At 40.4% G+C, this 24,903-nt stretch overlaps 1 protein-coding gene, 1 long non-coding RNA gene and 1 pseudogene across 3 annotated transcripts; 2 read left to right on the top strand and 1 right to left on the bottom strand.

Annotated features, from left to right (window-relative positions):
* Positions 1–4,423: 4,423 nt before the first annotated feature.
* Positions 4,424–7,567, top strand: LOC146506951 (arrestin domain-containing protein 3-like). Its single transcript, XM_085178991.1, has 6 exons — positions 4,424–4,720; positions 5,525–5,582; positions 5,711–5,858; positions 6,151–6,247; positions 6,333–6,589; positions 6,769–7,567. Exons 3-6 carry the CDS (start codon positions 5,715–5,717, stop codon positions 7,129–7,131), a joined length of 861 nt encoding a protein of 286 aa, XP_085035117.1. The 5' UTR covers positions 4,424–4,720; positions 5,525–5,582; positions 5,711–5,714; the 3' UTR covers positions 7,132–7,567.
* An 11,569-nt stretch (positions 7,568–19,136) lies between these two features.
* Positions 19,137–19,622, bottom strand: LOC146506950 (uncharacterized). Its single transcript, XR_014877083.1, has 2 exons — positions 19,472–19,622; positions 19,137–19,407 (listed from the first exon to the last, which is right to left on the bottom strand). It is a non-coding gene; the product is annotated as an uncharacterized LOC146506950 (long non-coding RNA).
* A 33-nt stretch (positions 19,623–19,655) lies between these two features.
* Positions 19,656–24,706, top strand: LOC146506949 (arrestin domain-containing protein 3-like; annotated as a pseudogene). The gene is made up of 6 exons (XR_014877082.1): positions 19,656–20,041; positions 20,230–20,287; positions 20,371–20,515; positions 20,637–20,733; positions 20,812–21,068; positions 21,240–24,706. The product of XR_014877082.1 is annotated as an arrestin domain-containing protein 3-like (transcript).
* The last annotated feature ends 197 nt before the right edge of the window (positions 24,707–24,903 follow it).

The raw sequence follows: 24,903 nt of genomic DNA, 5'->3' as shown, positions 1-24,903 counted from the left end.
GAGAAAGTTCAGCAATGTTTTAATTTAAAGTGACTGAGTGTTTTTGAGAGAAATCTCATGGGATTCAATATATATGTGGTGTGGAATAAATGATGCATTCCATGCATGTACTAATTGGCTGAAGGTTTGGAGGCTTTTACTAAGCTTTATGTATCTGGTCCTGTGAAAACATCAAAATGCCTTATTAATTTTCAGTGTGTTTAGAAAGCACTTTTAAAATGTCTGACACAAAGTGATAAGTGTGTGGTTTAACTTTGACCCAGTGTTTTGTGTTTTTGGACATTTGTGATCTTATTAATGAATTGTTTCGACTTTGAGCAATTGACTTGTTTGTAGATGCTATTAATTATCTTTGCTTTCTTTGTGTTATTACATTTTTTCATTTCCTCTTAATCCCCTACTATGTTATTTGAGATTTCCAGTAAAAAAAAAATAACAGGTTGACCAAAGTTCTTGTTCCCTTAGTCTTGTCTCTGTACTTCTTCCATTAGTATCTTCTGTCATGGTTTTGGGACATTTGAACCAGCATTCTGAGTTTTCTTCTGTTTTTGTTGATTGTTATGTATTATTATTTAAGGTTCATTAGTTGAGTTTATTCTGTGTTCTGAGTTCCTTATATCCACTGTTTAGTTTCTTGTCTGTCCCCTTGTATCTTGGTGTCTCCTCTGTGCTGTCAGAATATGTCTGCCGTGTCATCTGTGTTTACGTCTCTTGCTTCCTCGTTCTCGGACCCCAGTCATGCCTTTCTGCTTCCCTCCTTGTTCGTCCTGTTTGTCATGTGTATTCATCTATGTTTTCCCTGACCGTAACGTCACTCTTCTTACTTGTCCCTGTCTGTTTCTCTCTCCCCCTTTTCCTCTTTCTTCTGTGACTATTTCCATCTTTCCCTTATTTTGTCTCCTTCCTTTGTTTTCCTAGTCAATCCTGTTCTCATGTGCTTTCCTCCTTCCTTCCTTGCCATGTGTCTAACAGCGTATTTTAGTTTGAGTCGTGGTGTTTCCAGTTTTATTTTGACAGTCTCTTCCCTCGTGTTCCCGTTTTGCTTCCCCTATGTCCTTGTGTCTGTTCGTTCCAGCTGTGTTTCCATGTGTTTCCACTCCCCTCGTCACCCCTCTATGTGTTTAGTGTGTGAGTTTTCTATTATTCATGTTGGGTTGCCTGTTTACCTTGTATCATGTTCCAGGTATTCGTGGCTCTCAGGTACAGGTTTTCATTTCTAGTTTTAGTTTACCCAGTTTAGGTGATTGCTTTGCCTTGGACCGCCTTTGCCCTTCGTTTTGTATTTTTTCACCAGGCTTATTAAATGGCTCACCTTCCGTTAAAATTAAATTTTGTTCCATGTTTCTGTTTTTACGCTCCATGCCTCTAAATCCACACAGTCTGCAGCGTCAGAATGTGACATCTCCAATGATAAGTCTGCCATATTATGTCTCCATTCTTGTTTACCTTCACTCTCCTCAGCCCATCTTGTGTTTCTCTCTCTGTGTCTGTCTCTTGGCCCTGTCTGCCATGTGTTGGTTTTTCTCTTCCTGCATCTGTTATGTGATGGCTGCGTGCAGGCAGGAGAAGGACCCAAAGTGCAGACTCCGGAGACAAAACTTAAACTCAAAACTGCTTTAATCTTCAACTCAAATATAACATAACTGGAAAAATCAAAATAAACTGGAAGGACTGGAAAAACACACAGCTAAATAAACGGTAGATCGCGACAATGACAAACTGAAACACAGGGCTTAAATACATAGAGGGAGCAATCAGGGAATGGACAACAGGAGGGAAACACAGCTGGGGCAAATCAGAACTGACGAGACAAGGGAAGCGTAAACTGAACACACTGAGATAAGACAGAGACCTTCAAAGTAAAACAGGAAACACATAACACAGACTGAACAAAGACACAGACTCACATGCAGGTACTACAACAGAGGGAACAGAGATGTGGGACCAGGGCAGACACAGACACTGACTGGACACGGGGATATAGCAGACAGGGGAGACAGCAACTAAGGATTACACAGAGACAAAACCATAGACATGACTCTAACGAAAACCCAAAGACTAGAAATTATAAATAATATAATAAACTCAAAAACCCTGGTCAACGACCCAGCATCCTAACAGCATCAGGCGGTGTCTAGAGTCCGGTCTCGATTGTCCGTTCTTCCTTTGTGTTTCCTGGTCTTATTGTTATTCTCATTTTGTGGTTCCAGTGAGTTTGTGTTTGTAATTTTTCTTTTGTATTATGTTTTTGTTTTATTTCCACCTCCTAGTCTCCAGCCACATAAAGGCTCACTTTCAGTTTACCTGCATGTCTGTGTTTAGGTTCTCACACTCAACTTCATGAAACCTGACACCATGTGTGTGACTGATAGACATAATTTTAAAAAAGCCTTACAGAGAAATATTTTGGAGCACTCAAAGTTGTACCATGTGAATAAAATCTATTTGAAATTTGTGCTTTTATGCTTTGCACATCATCTGACTAACTTTGACATGTTTATGGGTATGCATTCTTTTTAATCTATTTTTAATGTGCAACAATAAAATAAAACTAAAACCTTCACTGTAACATAAAACAAAAGTTACTGGTGGGTTAGGTTACAACGGTTACTCTCTGTTTAGTGATGCAATAGGAACACTAAACAGAGAGTAACTCTTGCACAGAGTGGTTGGAAACTGCATGAAGCCACAAACACAGAAAGAGGTCAACTGTAAAAATAAAAATTACGTGTAAAACATCAGGTAGTACATCCGGTAGGCAAATGTACTACCTGATGTACTATGTGATGTAGGCACAGTGTTTAAAATTAAATCACATTTTCAGTGATGAACATTAAATTTAACAATCGAACAGCAGTACAAAGTCTGCAGAAGGTGTCAAAAACCACAACCTACACAGGTAACCCACAAATGCAACCTACTGTGCTCTTTTTCTTTGTCTCCTCCTTCATAGTCACTAATGTTGTAATCACTATGTTGTAGAAGCCATGAAGCAGTGGTCCTTCTGTTTCTCCTCACCCAAAGGCACAGATATGAGGGCTGCTGCTACGTTGGTGGACCTGTGCAGATGTCCTCATACAATGACCTAGCACATATATGATCCCGGGGGAGCTGGACTACCTGCGGGCATCAACAAGCAAAGTGGCTAAAATCCAAACAAGAGAATTATCCATCTGGAGTGAAAATGAGATAGAACAATGGTCTCTGCTAATTTGTGTCTTATACTACAGTGTAGTATTAGATGAATTGATTTGATAAAATAACTACAAAAATTTGAAAAAAATGAGGATTGGTATCTTCTTTGATTTCAGAGAAATAAAGCAGTTTTAATTCAAATATTGAAATAGAAGAACAATGGCATTAACAAGATTGTAATGTTTACAAAAAACCCTGACAACAAAATTTTTATTTCAAAGAGCTGTTTTGTGATCAGGAAACTGTGGGCGAGAGAACTGAATTTGGTGGAAGTACAGTTTTTGACAGCAAAGTTGTTGTTTTTTTTAAATAATAAAAAACATTTTTACTTTAACTTAACGGGGTGTGACTGATAGGACATCACTGACTTGTGAACTGGTTTTGGTGGTATTACACTTCATGAAAGCCTTTGTTGAGCCACTTGAAAAAAAAAGAAATAACTAACACAGGAAACAAAACAAGAACAGTTTCTAAAATCTCATCGCATGAGCAGTCTACAAGTTTCCCACCACACAGAGGTACAAAAAGAGTTAGGAGTTTCCAACCACACACTTGGTCAGAGTTACAAAAAGAGGTATGACTTCAACAACCAACCAACACACGCACGCCTCATCCTACAATTGTAAAAATTAAAAAAGAAGAAGAAGAGGAAGAAAGAAAATAGATGAATAAATGAAACCACACACAAATACATAAACTGCTGATTTTATGGGTGTAACAAAAGTGCAACATTTCCTCCCATTTGCATATTTTCTGACTTATAAGCAACAGAACCTGATATAAACTATTGTCAGCTCTATAATGTTCTCATCAACTTTGTTGAATAAGCAGCCCAACAACAGAAACAACCAATTTGCCTATGGAAGGATGATAAAATTATAAGGTTTTACTGACTATTAAACGTACTCTTTGATTACTTTCCACCTGGTTTAACTGCAACAATATTAATGTATAAAAATATTATATATTTTTTATTGTATAAATATTATATAATTATATTATAATTTTTGCAGAAACCCCACTAACTGGTTCACTCTTTAAATGTTACCGATAAACAATTTAAATAAGAATTATATGAATTACAAGATTGTGAGTTATTGTGATATTCATCACCATTCAGTCACCTTAACTGTGGTTATTCATTATGCCGATCATCATATATAAACGTAATAAATGTCCCAAACCTTTTAGTGTCGGCTACAGTCCGAAATTACGGTGTCACTCACAGGGAGGAGCCTCCAATCACACCATTCAGATCCGTTTATCAGTGATGGGAAACGCAACTCATTTCACTCAGATCTAAAATGTCTCCGATAAAGGACTTTAATGTGATTTACACAGCGACCAACGAAGACGATACTGTCTCTCCAGGAGATATTATTGTAGGCGCAGTGATTTTCAGACTGCGTTTCTCTGAAAATCAAAGGAGACGCTTTCGCGCAGTGGTCAGACGGCGACACAAAATACTTTGCGCAGAGGAGATATTTCAAAGTGAAGAGCTATGTAGTTGAAAAAAATCCTAAAGGTAAGTGGTTTAAGTATTTTAAACTCAGAGTTATTTTGAAATTAAATGTGTCGGATGGGCATTTTGAAGCTTTAGAGCATAGGTGTCAAACTCTGGCCCGCAGGCCAAATTTGGCCGGCAGCCTAATTACATTTGGCCCGCGAAGCCATACCGAATTACTATTAGAGCTGGCCTACTGGTATTATATAGCTAATATATATATTGTTTAGTATTAAGCTTTGCTTGTTCCATATTCACTTTTTCAGCAAAACTTGTTTGAGTCCATAAGAAAAGATTCATTCTTATATCTAGAGGAAGATTTTTTTTCAATAAATATTAATGTTAGCCCACGACTTTGTTCCAGTTTTGAATTTTGGCCCACTGTGTATTTGAGTTTGACACCCCTGCTTAGAGTGAAGCAGGGGATAATGTGTAAAGTAACATAAATAAACGCAATGTGGGACTATAAGATTTTTTTTTAAAGAAATCTACTTTAAAAAAAAGAGTTGTTTGTGAAGTTGATAGTTTTTGAAAAGGTGTGCGATTTTTTTTTAAATTTCAGTTAACTTGTCTTTTGTAGTTATTGACAGATTAAAAAACAAAACAAAAACTATTATCTATATCTATTAAGCAATGACAAAAGTCATGGATGTGATCATGATCACAAAGTGATGGACAATAAGAAAGAAGTAACCGATTCAACAGTGTACCAGACATGAAGGAATAACAGCACATTTTGATGGTCTGAATTAAATGAAAAGTAGTAAATCATAAATATATCACTCTTGCTCTGTGTAGGAAAAGTTAAGCAACCTTGTCTTACAGGCACTGTACTTCCCCAAGGGGTCAACAGTTTATTCTTTGGATTTAAACTTCCAGACTGGTAAGTGGAGATGTCTAGCCTCAAAGATTAATACTGTGTCATAACAGTTTCCTTTTGCATAGTTATGACATTATTTTAATACAATCTCCACTGTTTTTATTTTTATTTTTTTTATTTTTTTGCTACAGTGACATGCCTTCATCCTTCCAGGGGAAAAATGGAAGAATTTCCTACATCATGGAAGCAAAGATAGCTAGAAGCTGGCATTGGTCCTCTGATGCACAAAAAGAGATCAAGTTTATGTCCAGGTCCAGCCCACACACTGTCCAAATGATGGTAAACACTGCCTTGATATATGTTATAAATATTTAGAGCATGTGTTGTAAATGCTAAATGAAAAATATATAAGACAAAATCTTATATGATTTAAAAACCTGAATGTCCTGTTACAGTTTCACATGTTTCATTAGGAGTCGCCAGTTGTAACACAGAGAGTTCTGTGTTTATGATGTTTACCAGGATCTGGTCTTAAGTTTACAAAAAAAAAGGAAGTAGATTCTTCTGCAATTTGGTCATTTGAGGAATTAAGTTGCCCTGGGGAAATCTTTATCTGCATGTTCAATTACAGCATCCGCAATCTGGTTCAGTGAGTAAAAACATGGGTGGTCGGTCCAGGGGACAGGTCCAGATGTCTGCCACTATTAACAGAGGTGTTTGTTCTCCAGGTAAAATATCTGCAACATGAAAAGACAAATGCTGATAGTTTTTAAAAAAAAAATGCAGTTTATTGCTATGATTTGTTTTTGACAGGAGAAACTTTATCTGTTGTTGCCAAAATATGCAACTCCTCTTCCAAGGAAATGAGACCCAAATTCAAACTTCAACAGAAAATAGTGTACAGCTGCAAGAAACATACTAATCCCACCTTCAAGACTCTGTGCAAAATGGTTGGGGACACTATCAGTCCAAACTCAGAGCAAACTGTGTCCTGCAAAATTAAGATTCCTGGTGACATTGCCCCCACTCTCCATAACTGTGATATTATCTCAGTTGAATATTATGTCAAGGTATGAAACAATTTCATAGTGATATCATGATATCTTAGCAATGAAACTCCTTCATTTGTAAACTATCATGGGTAAATAAGCAACAGGAAATATGTGTCTTAACTCAGTATCTTTATAACTATATAACGGATAACAATCTTTATTTAAACATTTTTTTTCCATTTCTGACTGTTTCCCAGGTGTATCTGGACATTAGTTTTGCCTTTGACCCAGAAGTGACGTTTCCACTGGTCGTCCTTCCTTCCAGACTTGCTCCCATATGGCCCGATGAGGCTTTAGGACAATCTGTGGGGGAGGGTGGGGCAGCCAAGGGCACCAGTTACAAGGTACATGCTGTACCTACAGCCTCAGGTGCTTGCCAATACCCCATCCCCGATCGCCCTCAGGATGATGACATAAAAGAAGGCAATTATAACCAGTTGCCTCAAGGTGCTACTTCACTGGGGTTCTCAGCTCCAGCTTTCTCAGTGGATTCAATGCAGCAACCAGCTATTCTGCAGGGAGAACCGTCTCCATTATTTACTTCCATTTACCAGCATTAGATTGAGTGATTGTGGAAGTTGAACTGGATTAAGTGAATAGGCTAAAGATTAACAATAAGGGCCAGGTACCTGTTAAACAGGGTAGTGAAAGTTCTGAAAATCAGAAGTGAGATACAAAAGCATGTGTGTGGCTTAGGTGGGTGTTGAAACAAGAGCACAAAGCAACTCTTTGGTTTCATTCTATAATACCAGGCTTATTTTTCTACGAAGATTTGAACTTTGAGGGGTGTTTAAACAGGGGAGAAAAGTGTGAAGATGTTCATGCCTGTCTGAGAAAGTGTATAAAGTGTGTGGTGAGGATTTTACAGCCTTAAAACATCTATAAAATAAAGTTTGCTACTTTTCGGATTTCACTTATTATTTAGTTATTTTTAGAATGTAACTCTCACGATAAACAAGGGAACACTGTATAGCTAAGTTGCAGTCGTCAGTCACCTCTAATAAAGCATATGTATAAGTATTATAATTTTATTATTATATTTTCTTCTTTCACAAATTTATCCAAGGGTTTTATACTTTCTTTTCTTTCTTTCTTTTTTAAATAAGTTTTTTAGTCATATTTTTAATCATCATTGTAATCTTTGCTTATTTTTTAATCATGTTATTTATCTATTTTTTATTTTGAAACTCGATTTTTGTAAACGTGATTTTATCTTAAAATGTTCAATTCTATACAGAGACAAGTGAAGTAGTATCAGAACAGCAGGAGGTGATCATACATTTTGAAAGAATAATTAAGCCTAGACTAGATATAGTCGGCAAGTGGCAAAAGGCCACTTGACAGCAACTTGGGTAGTCTCAGAATCTCGTCTCTGTATTTCACAGATGATGTGGTTCTGTTTATCAAGTGGTGGCCCCCAGCTCACACGGTGGTTCGCAGCCATTCCAGTGTGAGAATGAGAACGTCTGAGTCTGAGGCCATGATCCTTAGAAAAAGCAGAGCGTAAAAGCGAGGCTCTAGATTTACTGGCCGATTTATATCTCCACTCTCACCTATGGTCATGACCTTTATGTTTCTTAACTTTTTTAGTCATATTTTTAATCATCATTGTAATCTTTGCTTATTTTTTAATCATGTTATTTATCTATTATTTTGAAACTTGATTTTTGTAAGACATACAAAGACATGGTGGTATGATTTCAGAACCAGCCAAATACATATACCTATACCATCTGTTATTTTGAAATAAATAAATGAATAAAAGTTCAACCACACTACCTGCTGCAGCTGCTTTTTGATGATGTGTTGCTCTCTCTTGGTTAAGATCATTATGTAAAGTCAAACCATTACTGACATATTTTGGACAGTGAAAACATATTCTGTACTAGGTCCCAAGAGACAGCCTGAAGTTTTAAACAAACAAAAACATAAATAATCCTTAATCCATCGGAATCATGAAAATGAATCTTAAACTTTGCTGAAATACTGTTAAATTTTAACTCTACTTCTTAACAGCAAACTGTTGAAGACATAATTGGTTAGTTCCACAGGAATCTGTGCGTGGACCAATTCTATTTATCTTACACATACTTTCCTTAGGCAGTATCATGAAAATTAGTTATCATGTAAAGTAGAGTGAAGTACATGAAAAGTGACACTTTTTTTATCTTCTAGTATAAAGCATGGGACAGTTTAAGAAAACTAAAAAATCATTCATATTTTTTTACATTTTTATAAAATAGCAAAGCTTTCATTTAAATTTACAGAAGCATAAAGTATAATTCCCACTGACATTTATTATGTCAGTGGGGTGATCGTGGCTCAAGAGTTGGCAGTTCATTTTGCTCCCGGTTCGAGCCCTGGCTCCGACAGGGCCCAGTGGTGCCAGTGTCCGGCAGCCTCGACTCTGTCAGTGAGCCCCAGGGCAGCTGTGGCTACAATGTAGCTTGCTATCACCAGTGTGTGAATGGGTAGATGACTGAATGTAGTGTAAAGTGCTTTGGGGTCCTTAGGGACTAAGTAAAGCGCTATACAAATACAGGCCATTTACCATTTATTAGAGCTGAATTATAATGTGATGAAAATAAGACAGCAAGTTACTTTTCACCACTTATATATACAAAACATTTTGTTTGTATTGCATACCATTTCCGAAAGCAAATCCTCAAATAAAGCACTCAAAACGATGCTTTATGTACTTCATGGTACATATTGTCATTGTAGGGCATTAATACTTGGTAAGTTTTTTAACACTAGAGTTATATGACCTGTTTTCATACATAAATGTCAGACAACGGTGCAAATATGTGTCATTTCAAATTCTCTCTTACATGTAGCACGGTTCACTTAACCATGATGTGATTAAGTGGTTGTGACTTTTGCCTTGTTTTCAGATCAAATAGGTCTGCAGGTGTCAATAAACCACAAAGCAGCTGCAGTTCTTGCATTATGTCAGAACTATGAAAGCTGCATTGGTTAAAGGTTGTCAAATTAATATAACAGTAGTAATGACCAATAAATATGTGTCCAGAGGCCTCTGAACTCAGATGTCAGAACCTTTTGAGTTAGCGTTTTTCATTAAAAAACAAAACAAGGAAATACAAGATCTGTCTGGGTTCTTGGCAAGGTGGAGCCATGTTAGTATCACAAGCACAGTTATTGTGCTTGCAATACTTATTATTTTAGTTAAAAAAAAAACCCACATATGTATGGCTTAAGCTGAGCATACACTGTGCGATTTTTTTCAGTCGCGCGATTCAGCTCCTGCTCAAACTGTATGATTGACTCGCAGGGGTTAGAAGTTCGTAGGTCACGATGGAGGGTCTCACACTATACAGCCCAATGCTCTGATGCGACCTGAGTGCTCACACTGTGCGTCCATAAAATGAAGGTTATAACAGAAAATCTGTCGCTCGCTCTCCCTCTCTGTCTTTCACTCACGCAGACACGCACACCACCACCATCAACTTTGCTAAATTGCTAATGAAAAACATTGAACAGTGATTGAGCAGCAATATAAATCCAACTATTTTCAAGGTTGTTGTGGTCGTGATAATTTTGTGAGGCCACATTGAAAAGGCTCGGATGAGCTTTCCAAAGTTCTACAGGTTATGCCTCCATCGCTTGTGTCCAGATCACACGCTGCACTGCTGTGCTACTCCGTTTTTTTCACCGACGTTTATGTTTTTGCGCGTGCGCAGTGTGAGCGGCTGCGGCGACACCCTCATGACGGTCGTGAGGATTTCAAACAGGTCTGACCAAGCGATTGATGATTGGGAGCTGGTCGTGAGGTGTTAATCGCTTCTCGTTACCCCACGTATACTACATGATGCACGATGAAGGCCAAACTCGGGCCGATCACCAAAACGGTCGCACGACTCAAAAATCGGCTCAAAATGGGCCAAAAATCGCAGTGTAAGCCCAGCATTATTTAGTATTGTAGCAGGTCAGGGCTCTTCGGGGTTTTGTTTTTACAGTTATGTTGCCATGGTTACAGGTGATGCGCTCTCTCTGCGACTGTGTGTTTCCGGGTGGGAGAGTGCTTTTTTTTTTATTGTTGTTGCGCTAGAGCTACGCAGAGCGGTGGTGTTAGTGTGTGTGCTCGTCTGCCGAATGATAATAAATGGCTGTGCTCCCTGGCTAACTGACGGAAAGCAAGACCAAACAAGACCTTGTCTGAGCTCGCCACATTGGTGTCAGAAGTGGGATCACTCACCCTCGCTGTAATGGTGAGAGACATTCGGACATTCGGACATTCGGACATTTCTCTAAGACTGCATTCACCATTGGACAGGGGCTGTGGCAGTTCAGGGTCATGCCATTTGGGCTCTGCAATGCGCCAGCGACATTTGAGAGGCTAATGGAGAGGGTGCTCCTGAACATCCCTCGTAGCCGCTGTGTTGTGTACCTGGATGACCTGTTGGTGCACGGTGGTGACTTCGACAGTGCACTGTCTCACCTGAGCGAGGTCTTCAGTGCCATCCGACAAGCTGGGCTGCGGCTCAACCCTGTGAAGTGCTGGCTGTTGACGAGAGAGACCACGTTCTTGGGCCATGTGATCAGCGCCCAAGGTATCGCCACCGACCCCGCAAAGGCGGCTGCGGTCCTACCGTCGGTTCATCAAGGGGTTCGCGACGATATCCAGCCCCCTCCACCGCCTGACTGACAAGGGCCAGCCGTTTGGCTGGGGTGATGCCTACGCTGCAGCTTTTGCACAGCTGAAGGAGGCCCTCACCAGAGCTCCAGTCCTGGCCTACCCCGACGCCCGGCAACCTTTCATTGTGGACACTGACGCTAGCAATGTAGGAGTCGGGGCGGTCCTTTCCCAGCAGGACGAGGCCGGAGAACGAGTGGTGGCATACTTCAGCCATGCTCTGGGGCGAGCCAAGAGGAACTACTGTGTGACACGGCGGGAGCTGCTGGCCATAGTGCTGGCGGTGCGGCACTTCCGGCCATACCTGCACGGCTGCCGGTTTCTCCTGCACACTGACCATGCATCTCTGCCTTGGCTCCTGAACTTCAAACACCCGGAAGGTCAGGTGGCCTACTGGCTGGAGGTCCTTCAGGGCTACAACTTTGAGATCCAGCATCGGCCAGGTCGACAGCATGGCAACGCTGATGCCCTCTCCAGACGGCCATGCATGGCCATTGAGTGCTGCTACTGTCTGCGACAGGAGGAGCGGGCCCAGGAGGCACTGGGAGTGGCTACTGCTCAGGCCACAGCCAGCGGAGGGGGATGGCTCCCATTGACCACGCAGCAGCTGAAGCGGGAGCAGGAGGCCGACGTGACGTTGGTTCAGGTGGGGGCCTGGCTGGAGGCGGAGCAACGCCCAGACTGGACGGGGTTGTCAGGACAGGGGCCCGAAGTGAAGGCCTACTACTCCCAGTACAACAACTTGGAGACCCACGACGGCCTCCTGTACCGGAGATAGCGGGCTCCCAATCAGGACAGAGATCTCCTGCAGCTGTTGGTGCCTCGGTCACTGCGGTCGCAGGTGCTCGAGCTTGTCCACGGCTCGGTGGAGGCCGGCCACTATGGTAATGCTAAAACTCTCCGCCGTGTAAGAGGGCTCTACTGGCCTGGCTGTCGACGGAATGTGGAACTTCATGTGCACTGCTGTGACACCTGCACGGCACAGAAGGGCCCAACTCAATGCCCCACTGCCCCCCTTCAGCAGTACCTGGTGGGGGCCCCGATGGAGCGAGTGGGAGTGGGGCATTTACCCGTTACGGAGTCAGGGAACCGGTATGTGTTGGTGGCTATGGACTATTTCACAAAGTGGCCGGAGGCCTACGCGGTGACGTACCAAAGTGCAACGACGACAGCGGAGAAGCTGGTGGAGGAGATGTTCACCCGTTTTGGGGTCCCGGCTGAGCTCCACAGTGACCAGGGGCTTTTCGAATCGAAGGTCTTCGGGGAGATCTGTCGGCGGCTGGGGGTGGAGAAGACGAGAACCACACTGCTCCACCCGCAAAGCGACGGCTTGGTCGAGCGCTAAAGAATATTAGGGGGAAAGTACTTATTGACATTGGGGACTGTGTAGAACTAATAAGTGTGTTTTGAATGTTGACTAATGTTGCAGTTACATACATTATAATTAAAAGACATTTGAACTATTGCAATAGCTCTGAAATGATGAATAGAAAAGAAAAGATGAATAAAAGGGAGACTGAAGGGGTTAAAAAGCAAATGTACATTTGAGAACACAAACTGACTTAAATAATCAGCAATAAATGATAAATATACCAGTCCAGTTTGGGCAAGGTGCTTTTTTAAGGTCTCTACAGGGAAATATAAAAGAAATTCTCTTGCAGCTACTTCATTTCCCAGAGGGGTCCAAACTTTTAGGAGCAAGTGGGAATTTCTACATACCAGCTTTAATATCGTGTCATAGATTGTTTTTTGTAAATATCTAGATTCTCCTCTGTTCTGTTTCACAGGAACATGCTTTCATCTTCCCAGGGGAAACATGGAGAAATTGTCTACAGGGTTGAAGCAAAGATCTCCAGGACTGGTGATGGCCTTTTAAAATACAAGAAAAACAAAAAACAAAATCTAAAAGTGTGTTGTAACTTTTAAAATGAAATGTATACATTTCATTTTAAAATATATTTCAGATAAAATTTAATAATATACCATATAAAAATAGTACAATATAAAAACCAGTTACCTGATACACCTTTCTTCTGCATTTCCATGAGGTATTATGTTAATCTAGTAAACTAAAAGCCCCTCCAAGGAAAACATTCAAATGTCTTCTTCCATTAACAGAGGAGTTTGTTCTCCAGGTAAAGTAGCAGCTGCCTGAGTTACCAAATATTGTTACATTTATTGATTTAGTTTGTTTTTGACAGGTGAAATCAGTTTTTGCCTAAATCTGCAACTGTTCTTCCAAGGACACAAGACTCAAATTGGGACTTAAGCAAAAAATAATGCATGGTACCAAAAGCCACAGTAAAACCAGTGAGAGTACTCTGTTCAAAATGATCTGAGAGATCATCCATCCAAACTTAGAGCAAATAGCCTCCTGCAAGTTAAAGATTCCTAACGATGCCATTCCCACTATCCATAACTGTAACACAATCTCAGTTCAGTATTACACCAAGGAATGAAAGTGATGTTACATTACCTCATAGATGAAACTACCTTTGTTTGGAAATATGTTGCAGAGTGTAGCATGGTGGAGAAGAACAGTGGAGAAGGCTGCAAGCCGGATGAAGGAAAGGTATGATGTTCGAGCTAGATCAGCTCCATTGCTCCCAGGAGAGTGTTTTAGTCCATAGAACAAGAAGGGACAAGGTAAAATGGCAGCACATTGGGAGGAAAAGATCCAAATCATTGCCAGTCAGCCAAGCCCTACAAATCCAATTTACAGAATTTGGCTGGAAGGTAAGGATGGTCCTGTCAGAGTGGTTCATCGCAATCATGGGTGGCATGCCGGAAACAGACTACAGCCACACATGATATAGCAACATTCTCGGATCAGTGGTTGCTTTTATGGAGCACAGCACAGCCAGGATCAGTTCACTATCCCCCCTCTCACTAATCGGTCCCTACTGCTCAGGAGGGTCTTAGGAGATCTGCCCATGAGAATTTTGGGAAACCCCAATCTCGATATATATTAAACGGAATGCCCGAGGACGGGCTATAAAAAAAAGTTGGGGTGTGTGTTGCAGAGTGTAGCATGATGGAAAAGAATGCAGAGAATCCTCCACTAAACATTTGGGTTGGTATTACTTTTCTTCTGTCTTTTACTAATTGCATGCTATTTGGAGTTGATTACAGGGGGCACTGATTGGGAAGGATTTGAGGTACAGGTATATACAGGTAACAATGTACAGAATATGTATAGAAAAATTGAAAAAAATTGTACGCCGATATGTATAAAATGTGGAGGGTTATGTATAAAATCTACAAAGCTCTGTATAAAATGTACAGTAAACAAACAAGCTGGTGAGTAAGATGACCAAAAGAATGTTAAGCTGCATCATAGAGTCCGACAGCTGCTGGTAAGAATGACCTGCGGTAGTGCTCATTCCTACACTGTGAGTGTAAAAGTCTACTGCTGAACGAGCTGCTCAGTGCTTGTATAGTCTCATGCAGGGGGTGGGAGGTGTTGTCCAGGATGGATGTTAGCTTAGACAACATCCTCTCCTCCCCAACCTGCTCGATGGACTTCAGTGGACAGTCCCGGACAGAGCCGGCCCTCCTGACCAGTTTGTTGAGTTTCCCCGTCCCTCTCTGCCATTCCCCCACTCCAGCAAACCACAGCATAGAAAATAGCAGAGGCAACGACAGTGACATAAAATGTCACAGGTGGAGCTCTTAGACCCTTAAGAGCTCTGCTGGATGGGGAAGGGAAGGACTACTGAATCAAACCTGTAACTGGTTCAATCTGTTAGCCCAAACCTGGTCTCCAGACTCTGGACCCCCTCCGCTCAAAGTGCTCCATCCAGTGATGTTCTTCAGTCTGTACGTGTCCTTTCCTCCCCTTATCCCTCTCCTTAGCTCCTTCTGGACTCTCCTCATTTCCTGTCTGTTTCCAGATCTGAAAGCCCTCCTTTTCTGCTCCATCAGGGTCCTAAAATCTGGAGTCAGCCATGGCTTGTTGTTGGAGTAACACCGTACTCCTGGTTGGTACAGTGTTATCCACACAGAAGTTGATATAGTCTGTTATGCAGGTGGTTAGTGTGTCGATATCCTCCCCATGTGGGCTGCATAGCACCTCCCAGTCTGTAGTTTGGAAGCAGTTTGAAAATAATCTAATGATGCTGAAGGGAGGACTTGTTTGAATTAGGATTCATGTAGATCTGCTGGGATACAAAAAGACTGGATTGGAGACCCTCTGTGCCCAAGGAAAGGAAATTGGTCAAGATGTGGAGAGGTTTGAGCTCGAGAGTGAAAGCCCAGGAGCTGGTGTAGAGACCCACCCTCTAACAACGCCAGGCCTGATAAGGTGGGTGGAAATGCAGGATTGATACGTTTTTGGCTGATTGTTCTTCCAAGTGACCACCTTCTCTTGTTTGTAAACAGGCTAACGATCCTGACCGTGTAAGATTTGGGCCTTGGATTCCAGGCCGGAGTTGTCTTCAGCCAGTAGTCTGACTTGGAGGGGAAACAAGAAATCTTGTGTACCCCATTGCAGTGTGAGTGTGGTGGTTACTTACTGGTCAGTATTAGAGCTTACTACGCTCTTGTACGGAGTGTACAAACATTTGCAGATAAATGATAGACACAGGAAATGTTTTAGCTTATTAATTTAAAAAAAATGGTATGCAAAAATAACTACAAAAATGCACAACAACATGAATTAAATTATCAATCAATTATGTCAATTATAGATTCTCAATAGCTTCATACATGGAACTTTGATTTTAAAAAGATATTACTAAGCTTATTTGACCCATTGAAGTGTTTGTCTTGACTCAAAATCTTAATATCTTTACAGTACAACAGAAAATATTAAATCTTTACATGTTTCTCAGGTGTCTTTGGAAATTAGCTTTGCCCAGAGGTGGTATTTCCACCTATTGTTGCTTCCAGATTTGCTGCCATTAAGCCTGGTGAGCCTGTGGGGTCTTCCCCACCTTGGACAGCTGGGGCTCAAAGTTATAGATACAGTGATATCACTTCCCTTGTCCTTGCCTATTGGATTTTATCCTGATTTGTCAGTTCCCCACTTCAGATTGCACTCAACATACAAGCACAAAAGTGGTGACCAGTGGCCACAAGCTGCTCCACAAGGGTTCTGAGCTCCAGTTTTCATATCACCTTCAGTGTAATATGCAGATGATGCTCTGCCTCAATTTAAGCAGGGGTCCTCCATTATAAGCCTCCATTTACCATCATTAAAATTAATTACTATAGAAGCTGAACTGGATCTGGTAAACAATTAAGCTAAATATAAACAGCAAGTGAAACCTCAAAAGTCACAGTTTAACAGGTTAGTGAAGGAGACAAGAAAGCTGGTCACCAATTATTTGTTGTTGGACATGCTCCCGTCTGGTTTGAGGTCACTTAGTAGCCTTTCAGCTATTGTTACACAAAGTGACTCAAAGCTACATTTAAAAATATATATTTTTTTCCTTTTATTGAGTGTTTCAGGGCTAAAGTAAAAATTCTTTTTACATGTTTGATTACAGAAAGTTCCATCATCTTCTGCCCTCTTTAGGTGGAGCTGGCCTGACAGGACCTGTTTTATTCCCATTGTTTACTTAGTTTGGTTTTATAGATTAATTCTTTTTCGTATTTTGGCATACTTTTATTTTGAAAAGTTCTTGCTTCCTATCTGCAGTTTTTCTGCTTTTTAAATGCCTTGGGCTTTTTCTAAAATGACCAGGAACTCTCTCCTTGATGGAAAAGGACCTCCCCCTTTCTTCTGCTTTTCACTCTTCTTTCTTTATCTATGGTACAAAGGTAGGTGGGAGAAATAAGAGGCATGGGTACTAATGGAGTGAAGCACGCTGTCATCAGGAGACTTTGAATTGGATGAGGATGCATCCTGTGTGGGCTAATGGCTATTGTACTCAGTGTTAAGAAAGACAAGCAGTAGAATCCATTTTGATTTGATTTTGCAGGCAATACTGTAAAGCAAAAGGATAGCCAAGTAAATGTATGCAAATATTAGGGCTAGTTTATTTGCTCATGTGTGATGACTCTTTAGGGGGAAGGAGACTGTTATTTAGGTTCTTGAAAGCAACCAAACTTTTCTCCAGAATTGGACTTATAAGGAGATTTGACACAGTGAAAGGTCGGTGACTGATTAAGGAATCATTAGGAGGCAACAATACAATATAAATACACACACAGTACCCCAGTGTAAACACCAGTGAAGAAGAACACGCAGCACAGATAGAGAGAGGGCTAAGCAGAGCAAGGAACAAGTTGGCAAGGGAGACCAGAGAGGCAGGTGAAGATAGGACAAGCTGAGAATACTCATGCTGTATTGCTGAGACGGTTTCAAAAATAAAGTACTTCTCCTGAGAGACCATTATGGCTTCTTTCTCTCTCCATTTAGGTGTCAATGTTTTTGAGGAGGTTTGTGTATTTATTCTGTTATTAATCTGATTGCAAATACATTTTCCCTAATCGCTACTCTGGTCTCTGTACTCCTTGGTTGCCTTTCCTTTATTTAGCTGCTACCGATTAAAAAAGGTGTGTTAAAAAAAAAAAAAAAAAAAAAAACCTTTTACACACCTCTCCCTCTTTTTCACATTACACAGACAGCTGTTTCTCGGAAAGGCAGCGGTGTTCAGTTAAGTTGTTCATCTGGGTTCAGAGCAGCGACCAAACCGCAAGCACACATGGTAACGCTGCTCACACAAATCACACAAGTGTATAACCTACTTTTCCCTCATTTACGTATTTTTTGACTTGCAAATGTGGATGACCAAACTCTGCAGTGAAGTTTTACTTTAGATGTGCATCATGGTATTGAAATTGCACTTATATGCTTGTTTACAATTCTTGAATGAGCAGCTATAACTACACGTAAATAAGCTCTTATGTAACGAGCACTTTTTTTTTTTTTTATTGAAGACATATTTACATGTACCCTAAACTACAGGAGGGAGTATTAACAGATTGTTGAGTCGTGTTATGGTTATTTATTTATTTATTTATTGTCAGCGATCATATACAAACACAGTCTTCTTAGCGAGATGTATGAATCTTTCAGTACGACCGTGACTTCGATTTAACGAGTTCATGTTCAGCACAATTCAGTAGGCTAGTCTATTTGCTAAACGACGTAAATTACAATAAGTTTTCAAATATTTCATTATACTGTATATCATACTTAAATCAATGCGTGAAGCATCTGTGGCAGCACGAGGTGAGAATAAAGTAAATACTCTTCACAATTTTTAAAGACAACGCCACTCTGGGAATTTCACCCAGAGAATAATCAGTAACACTAATCACCACGAAGGCAGTTAGGTTTGTTATACTCAGTACAGAGACTAGGTTCAATGTTAAAACAAATTGACAATTTATTAACAATTATCTAAAACACAGTATAAAAACACAGTCATAAAAATCCATGTACAAATATGCTTAAAATATATTCAGAGCTGAGGCTTACCAGTGGAGGGGCAGGGATGCCACGCACAAACTCAAAAGAAAACACACCAAGACACAAGTGCAACACAAAAATCACACACTCACACTAATAAATTAAACAAGGCAGGTGTGTACACTCAAGGGATCCCACCACCAAGGCACCCTGGTCTCCTCCACGTCGGCACTCCGCATCTGAATAAAAGAAACAAAGAAAATTTTAATAGATAACAAAATTAATGTAGCGCTGGGGGATAACCCTACTGCAGGACCACACTGGTGATCTGCAGCTATAAAAAGGGCTTCCCACCAGTGGTGTAACAAAAATCCAAACTACAAATCAAAACAGAAAAACATACAATCTGGATAAAACTTTAAAATCTGGAGCAAACGGGATCGCCGTATTACTCCAACTAGCCGTCTGCCCGACTATAAATTAATCATACACTCATCAATATGTACGCCAGCTGACTCCCATAACCGGCGTGCATATGGCCGCTGTCCACGCCGACGTCCACGTTAAAAAGCGGACAGCAGCAGGAAAAGAAACTTCACAACGGGAACAGACGGTAAAAGCCAAGCAAAGCAAAGCAGCAGCACTTCAGTTAGTGTGGCGTTGCGTAAAACCAAGGCCCACACTTCCTGCAAAGCATAATAAATAATTACTATAAAACAAACAATAAAAGGCAAGGATCGAGACGAAATTGAATTACGTACCGAGTAACCCCGCGTCATGAAACATGAGCAGGGGCTCATAGGAGGCTTCCACAGCTATGCCCTAAAAACAATATCCGTTTACCATCAAGTAAGGTAATGCACACACTACGATGGTAAACACCTACCAGCCGCGATGGAGGCTTCAGAATAATCTCTGCCACACCAAGGGGAAGTCAGGTGACCAAAAGGAGATCTCAGGTAAGCGATCCAGGAATGCTCACAGGGCCACTATTTATACTAGCGCCCCCTAATGCGCCAGGCTGAAAGTGGGTGGAACCAAAGGATAACATTCATCCTGCCACACATCTCATCTCTTAACTTTTGTTATTATCTGAAATCAGAAGTTACGATGTCACTCTTTAGGCGGAGCCTCCCGTCATGCACCTTAAATCGGTCTATCGGTGCTAAGAAACGCATCGTCTTCAACTCAGCTCGAAAATGTCCTCGATGAAGGACTTAAACGTGACCTTTGAAACTATCAACGAAGACGGTAGTTATTCTGAAGGAGATACTATAGTGGGCACAGTTAGTTTCAGGCTGACAAAAGAGGTTAAAGTTAAGAGCCTTTTTGTAAAAGCCAAAGGAGACGTCAAGGCAGAATGGACAGAAGGAACACGATATTTCCAGATTACTCACACTGCAAAAAGGAGATATTTTTAAAGTGAAGGAGTACTTAATTGCAAAAAATGGTAAAGGTAAGAGGCTTTAACACACTTGGAAGAATACAAGGGTTAAATTGTGCAGCAGACATAAAGAAAACACTACATTTAAGGAATATAACCTGGCTTCAATGCAGCAGTAAAAGCAGTAAATTGTAAGTATGTCACTGTAGCTCTGTGACAAAGCCGACATTTGCTGACAAGTGTTTAACCGTTTCTTGCAGGCACTGTACTTCCCAAAGGGGTCCACACGTTTAGGTTCGGGCTCAAAATCCCAGAGGGGTAAGTGGGAATTTGAATTATTAATACTGTCATAAGATGCTTTGGCAAATGCATGCATTTCCCACTGGTTTTGTTTACTGGAGCATGCCTTCATCCTTTAAGGGGGTATATGGAAAAATTGTGTACATGTTTGAAGCAAAGATGTCCAGGAGCTGGTGGTGGCCTTCTAAAGTTAAAAAGAAGATCAACTTCATTTCCAAGACGTTTCAACAGTTTTGGGAAGTGATGGTAAACACTGCACTGACATGTGCTATAAATGTGATATTTGGAAAGTGCTTTGTGAAAAAACTCACATTAAAAATCACACGCATTAAATTGTCAACATGTTTGTCTATGTGGTCTGTCATAGCATCCACAATCTGGTACAGTGAGTAAAAACATAGGTGGGCTCTCCCAGGGACGGGTCCAAATGTCTGTTACCACTGACAGGAATGTTTGCACTCCAGGTACAGTAACTTCACGCTGCACAGCGAATGTTGACAGATTTAAAAATGCAGTTTAATGTTCTGATTTGATTTTTACAGGTGAAACTATATCTGTTGTTGCCAAAATCTGCAACTCCTCTTCCAAGAACACGAGGCCCAAATTCAAACTTGAACAAAAAACAGTATTTCACTGCAATGAGTCTACTAAGAAGTAGGTGATGAATCTGTTCAAAGAGGTTGGGGAAACGATCAGTCCAAACTCAGAGCGAACTGTCTCCTGCCAGTTGAAGATTCCTGATGATGCCATCTCCACTATCCATAACTGTGAAATCATCTCAGTTGAATATTACATAAAGGCATTAAACAATTTCTTGGTGACATCACATCCCCTCAGAAATAAAACTGCTTTGTTTCTAAACATGTGTGAATAAATAAGCTACACGGGAAATTAATGTATGTATTATGTATTAATTAGAACAGATAATAATAATTCTTTACAAGTTTCTCAATTTCTGACTGTTTCCCAGGTGTATCTGGACATTAGCTTTGCCGTTGACCCAGAGGTGGTGTTTCCACTGGTCATCGTTCCTTCCAGATATGCAGCCATTCAGCCTGGTGAGGCTGTGGGGCCTCACCCACCTGGGACAACTGTGGTCACAAGTTAAAGCAACTTCGCTTCCCCTGCCTTCCACACTGGATTTGGCTCTGAGCCCACAGTGTCAGGTCACTACCCCACCCCAGATGCTACTCAGCATGATAATATAACAAGTGGCAATTCTAACCAGTGGTCACACGGTGCTACTGCACAGGGGATTTCAGCTCCAGTTTTTAAAGCACCTTCAATGCAACATCCAAGTCCTACTCTGACTACTTTTCTACAGGGGGAACAACCTCCATTATATACGTCCATTTACCAGCATCAAAATGAAACACTGTGAGTGCAAGTGAATGGGCCAAATATTAATAGCAGGTGACACCTCAAAAGTCACAGTTAGGTATGGCTTAAACAGGGTTCAGAAGGCTGAATCATAAAGGTGTCCTCTTCTTGTTGATGATCAACTGGCAGGACAGAATGAGGCCCTTCCAGCTGTTCTCCCACAAAGGAATTAAATGTGTTATACAAAAACTGTGTTTTTAATATTTAATGTTTTGGAGGGAAAATAAGACTAATTGGACAAATCATGAATGTGTTCAGTTGTAGAAAGTTTCTATGTCCTATACCTTATTTAGACGTAGCTGGCCAGATACTACACCAAGTAATCAGAGCTGTACCCCAAAACTGTGACTTTTAAAGGGCCTGAAAAAATAGGACTGGGGGTTAAATCATGTGACTGAGCAGTTTTCACCTCTTGATATCAGTAGGGTACCAGAGACACAAGAAGTGACAGAACAAACAATAAGAGAAGTAAGTGATTTTCCTTTAGTCAGTCTTCTACTCTCTATACTCCACATAACAATTTGTTTAACAACAGACATGTTTTTAGTTATAGATCACATTTTTATATTTGTTATTACAATTTTGCTTGTTTTTTCAGTGTTTTGAAAACTGGAAATGCATTTCCTGTTGTTTTAAATATATATAAAAAACAATGTCACATATAGTTTGTGTTTATGCTTAGAGATTTAAGGTAAGGTGAAAGGTCTGTTTAGCAGTGTTATCCTTAGGAGTATGTTGCACTTTACTTTGAAAAATATTGAATTGTCTATGTTGTTTTATGTATGGTGGCATATCAAATTCTTAAGGCACAGCTTATGGTTTTCGTGATGACCAACATGGTCTCTGTTAAACCACTTACTGTTTTATACTGCAATGCCTTCACTGTCAGCTGAAACAGACTCAGAAGCACTTTTCACATCTGATTACTTTGCTACATGGTGTTACAGATGTTTATTCATGTCAAAAGGCTTGCACTTATGAATGGAAAATAGGGAAAGTATATGTAAGATTTTATAGCACTCACCACCAGGACAGTCGTTGGGCACTTCATTGTAAACAGAAAAATGCAAATGTTACTTAAACACTGGGAGGGAGCCAGCCCTGAGGATGGCCTTCCTCAGAACATCCTCCAAACCCAAGGACAGAGCTTCTTTTTTTTTTTAAGGTGGTTGGGTTAAATTTAAGTTAGGCTGAAGTTTATGTAGCTCAGAGGAGACTGGCTAAAAAAGCCGAAGGGATGTAGCAGCCGATGGGAAGCTTTTGTTTTGAAAAATTGCTGATAAAATCTTATAACTGAGAGCTTTCATTATTAAAATTAGATGTTTCTGATCACTGTGATCATAGCATGACAGCATCTTGATCCAATAAAATAACTTGATGAATGGTTAAAGGAATAAACTGCCACCAGGTGAATGTCTAAACTTGGATGTATTTGTCACAGTGCTATCAAAGGGATAGAGGGTCATTCCTCAACCTGCACAGCAGCTGCAATGTAATGTGTTATCGTAATGTACATGAAACAAAGAAGCTTTATAGAAGGTTTTCGGTTATAATATAATGATTACTTATTAGTCAAAGCTGAAAAAATCAAGAGTAAAGCCTCTAATATATTGTAGAAAATCAGAGGATGCCTTCTGTGGTAAAACAGTTATTTGGAAAAAATTGGAATATTAAAACATTATGAAAATGCAAATGGTTAATTGGATTTTTTGATGAATCCAGGGGGACAAACACATTTTGGCTGTGTGTGATGAAAGAAGAGATTGGTTTGCCCTGAGCAATAGTATAGCAAGTTGCCATAGATAAACACAGGACTTAAGAAGATTGTAGCATAAAGGTGAGATATATTGCTTTTAAGAGCTTTGAACAGTGGTGATGACCATTTTTACCGCACACAACATGTCAGTAACACTCTGCCATTATATGCACAATTTAACCAAGCAGGGGTGTGGGGAGGGAGAGAGCGAGCGAGCATGGAAAAAACATCTCACCAGCACAAAAGTAGCTACGATAGGTAACAGAGAACTGCACAAGAGTTTAGACTCAGAATAAAAACACTGTAAAGAACTTTTTGACTCATCTACACATGTTAGAGCAGGTCGGTCATTGTGAGTGCTTGCATTTATTTATGTCCTTCTGTTTTTGCTCTGAGCTCATAGTTTTCCACCGCTGCCTCTTTGGGAGACACGCCAATGTGTTTTCTCACACCTCTGTGTGTTTGTACATTTCATCGTACAAAAGTGGTAAGTGTGGTCAGAGATTTAGGGGGCAGGTTGTTCTACTTTCCATTGTTTGCCTCACTTTTAACACATTTAGGACGAGTGTTACCTTTTCCATTAAAGACCATCACTGATTTGTTAAGACATTGTTTTTTTTTTCTTTTCTCCACTTCCAACAAGAGTTACACTAGGTAATAATGTCAAGAATAATGCAACATACTACTTTTATAACATACGTTACGCCCTACTGTGGGAAGTATTTAAGAAAAACCATCAAAAAACCACTGTATGCCCACACATCAACTTGCCCTACATGCGATGCATGCAAGGAGCAGTTAGGAAACCACAATAACTTACCGCAGCATTTCATCTCCTGTGGGGAAACAAAAAACAAGGTTAGGTCACACTACAGACTGACAGTTAGTTCCCATCTATAGAGCGATACTAACCAGTATAAATATTAAAAACAGCCAGGCAGTCTGAAGCAGCAGTCTGGTGTGAAAATCAGAAAACTGGAATATATTTATAAAAACAATCACAAAGCTCATAGGGGGTATTCCTCCTGCTTTACCAAACTTTACCAAAACTGTCCTAAACACAGCGCTCAAAACTAAGCACCACACTGACTTGGATTTCCATGAAAATACTGACACTTCAAATTAAGAAATCCTAACTGCTTGCACTCGCCTATGGGTAGCGCTAACTCCTAGATTCCAGCTCTCACACAACTAATTCATTAATAATCTACTTACAATTTTATCTGTTGGAAATCAACCACTAGATGGAGACAAATGGGTGAGAAAAAGCAAATGTTTGTACTGGATGTTTGTAGAGAATGCTCAGTATTTTTTTATTTAGCCGCTAGTCCATTACAGATGGACTAGCGGCAGATACCACATATATGAGCGCCCAATTCACAATCACCAATACATCATAAGCATATTTTAATAGGTTTTACTGGAATATACTTTTAAAAAAAACCTGCCAATTTGCTGTGAATGCGATCTTCTTCTTGTGAACATTGTTTGTGACCTG

This window comes from Neolamprologus multifasciatus, chromosome 12 (assembly GCF_963576455.1).
Source record: "Neolamprologus multifasciatus chromosome 12, fNeoMul1.2, whole genome shotgun sequence".
Taxonomy (NCBI): domain Eukaryota; kingdom Metazoa; phylum Chordata; class Actinopteri; order Cichliformes; family Cichlidae; genus Neolamprologus; species Neolamprologus multifasciatus.
The sequence above is the reverse complement of the archived record's forward strand: the minus strand, read 5'-3'. Positions and strand labels throughout refer to the sequence as shown.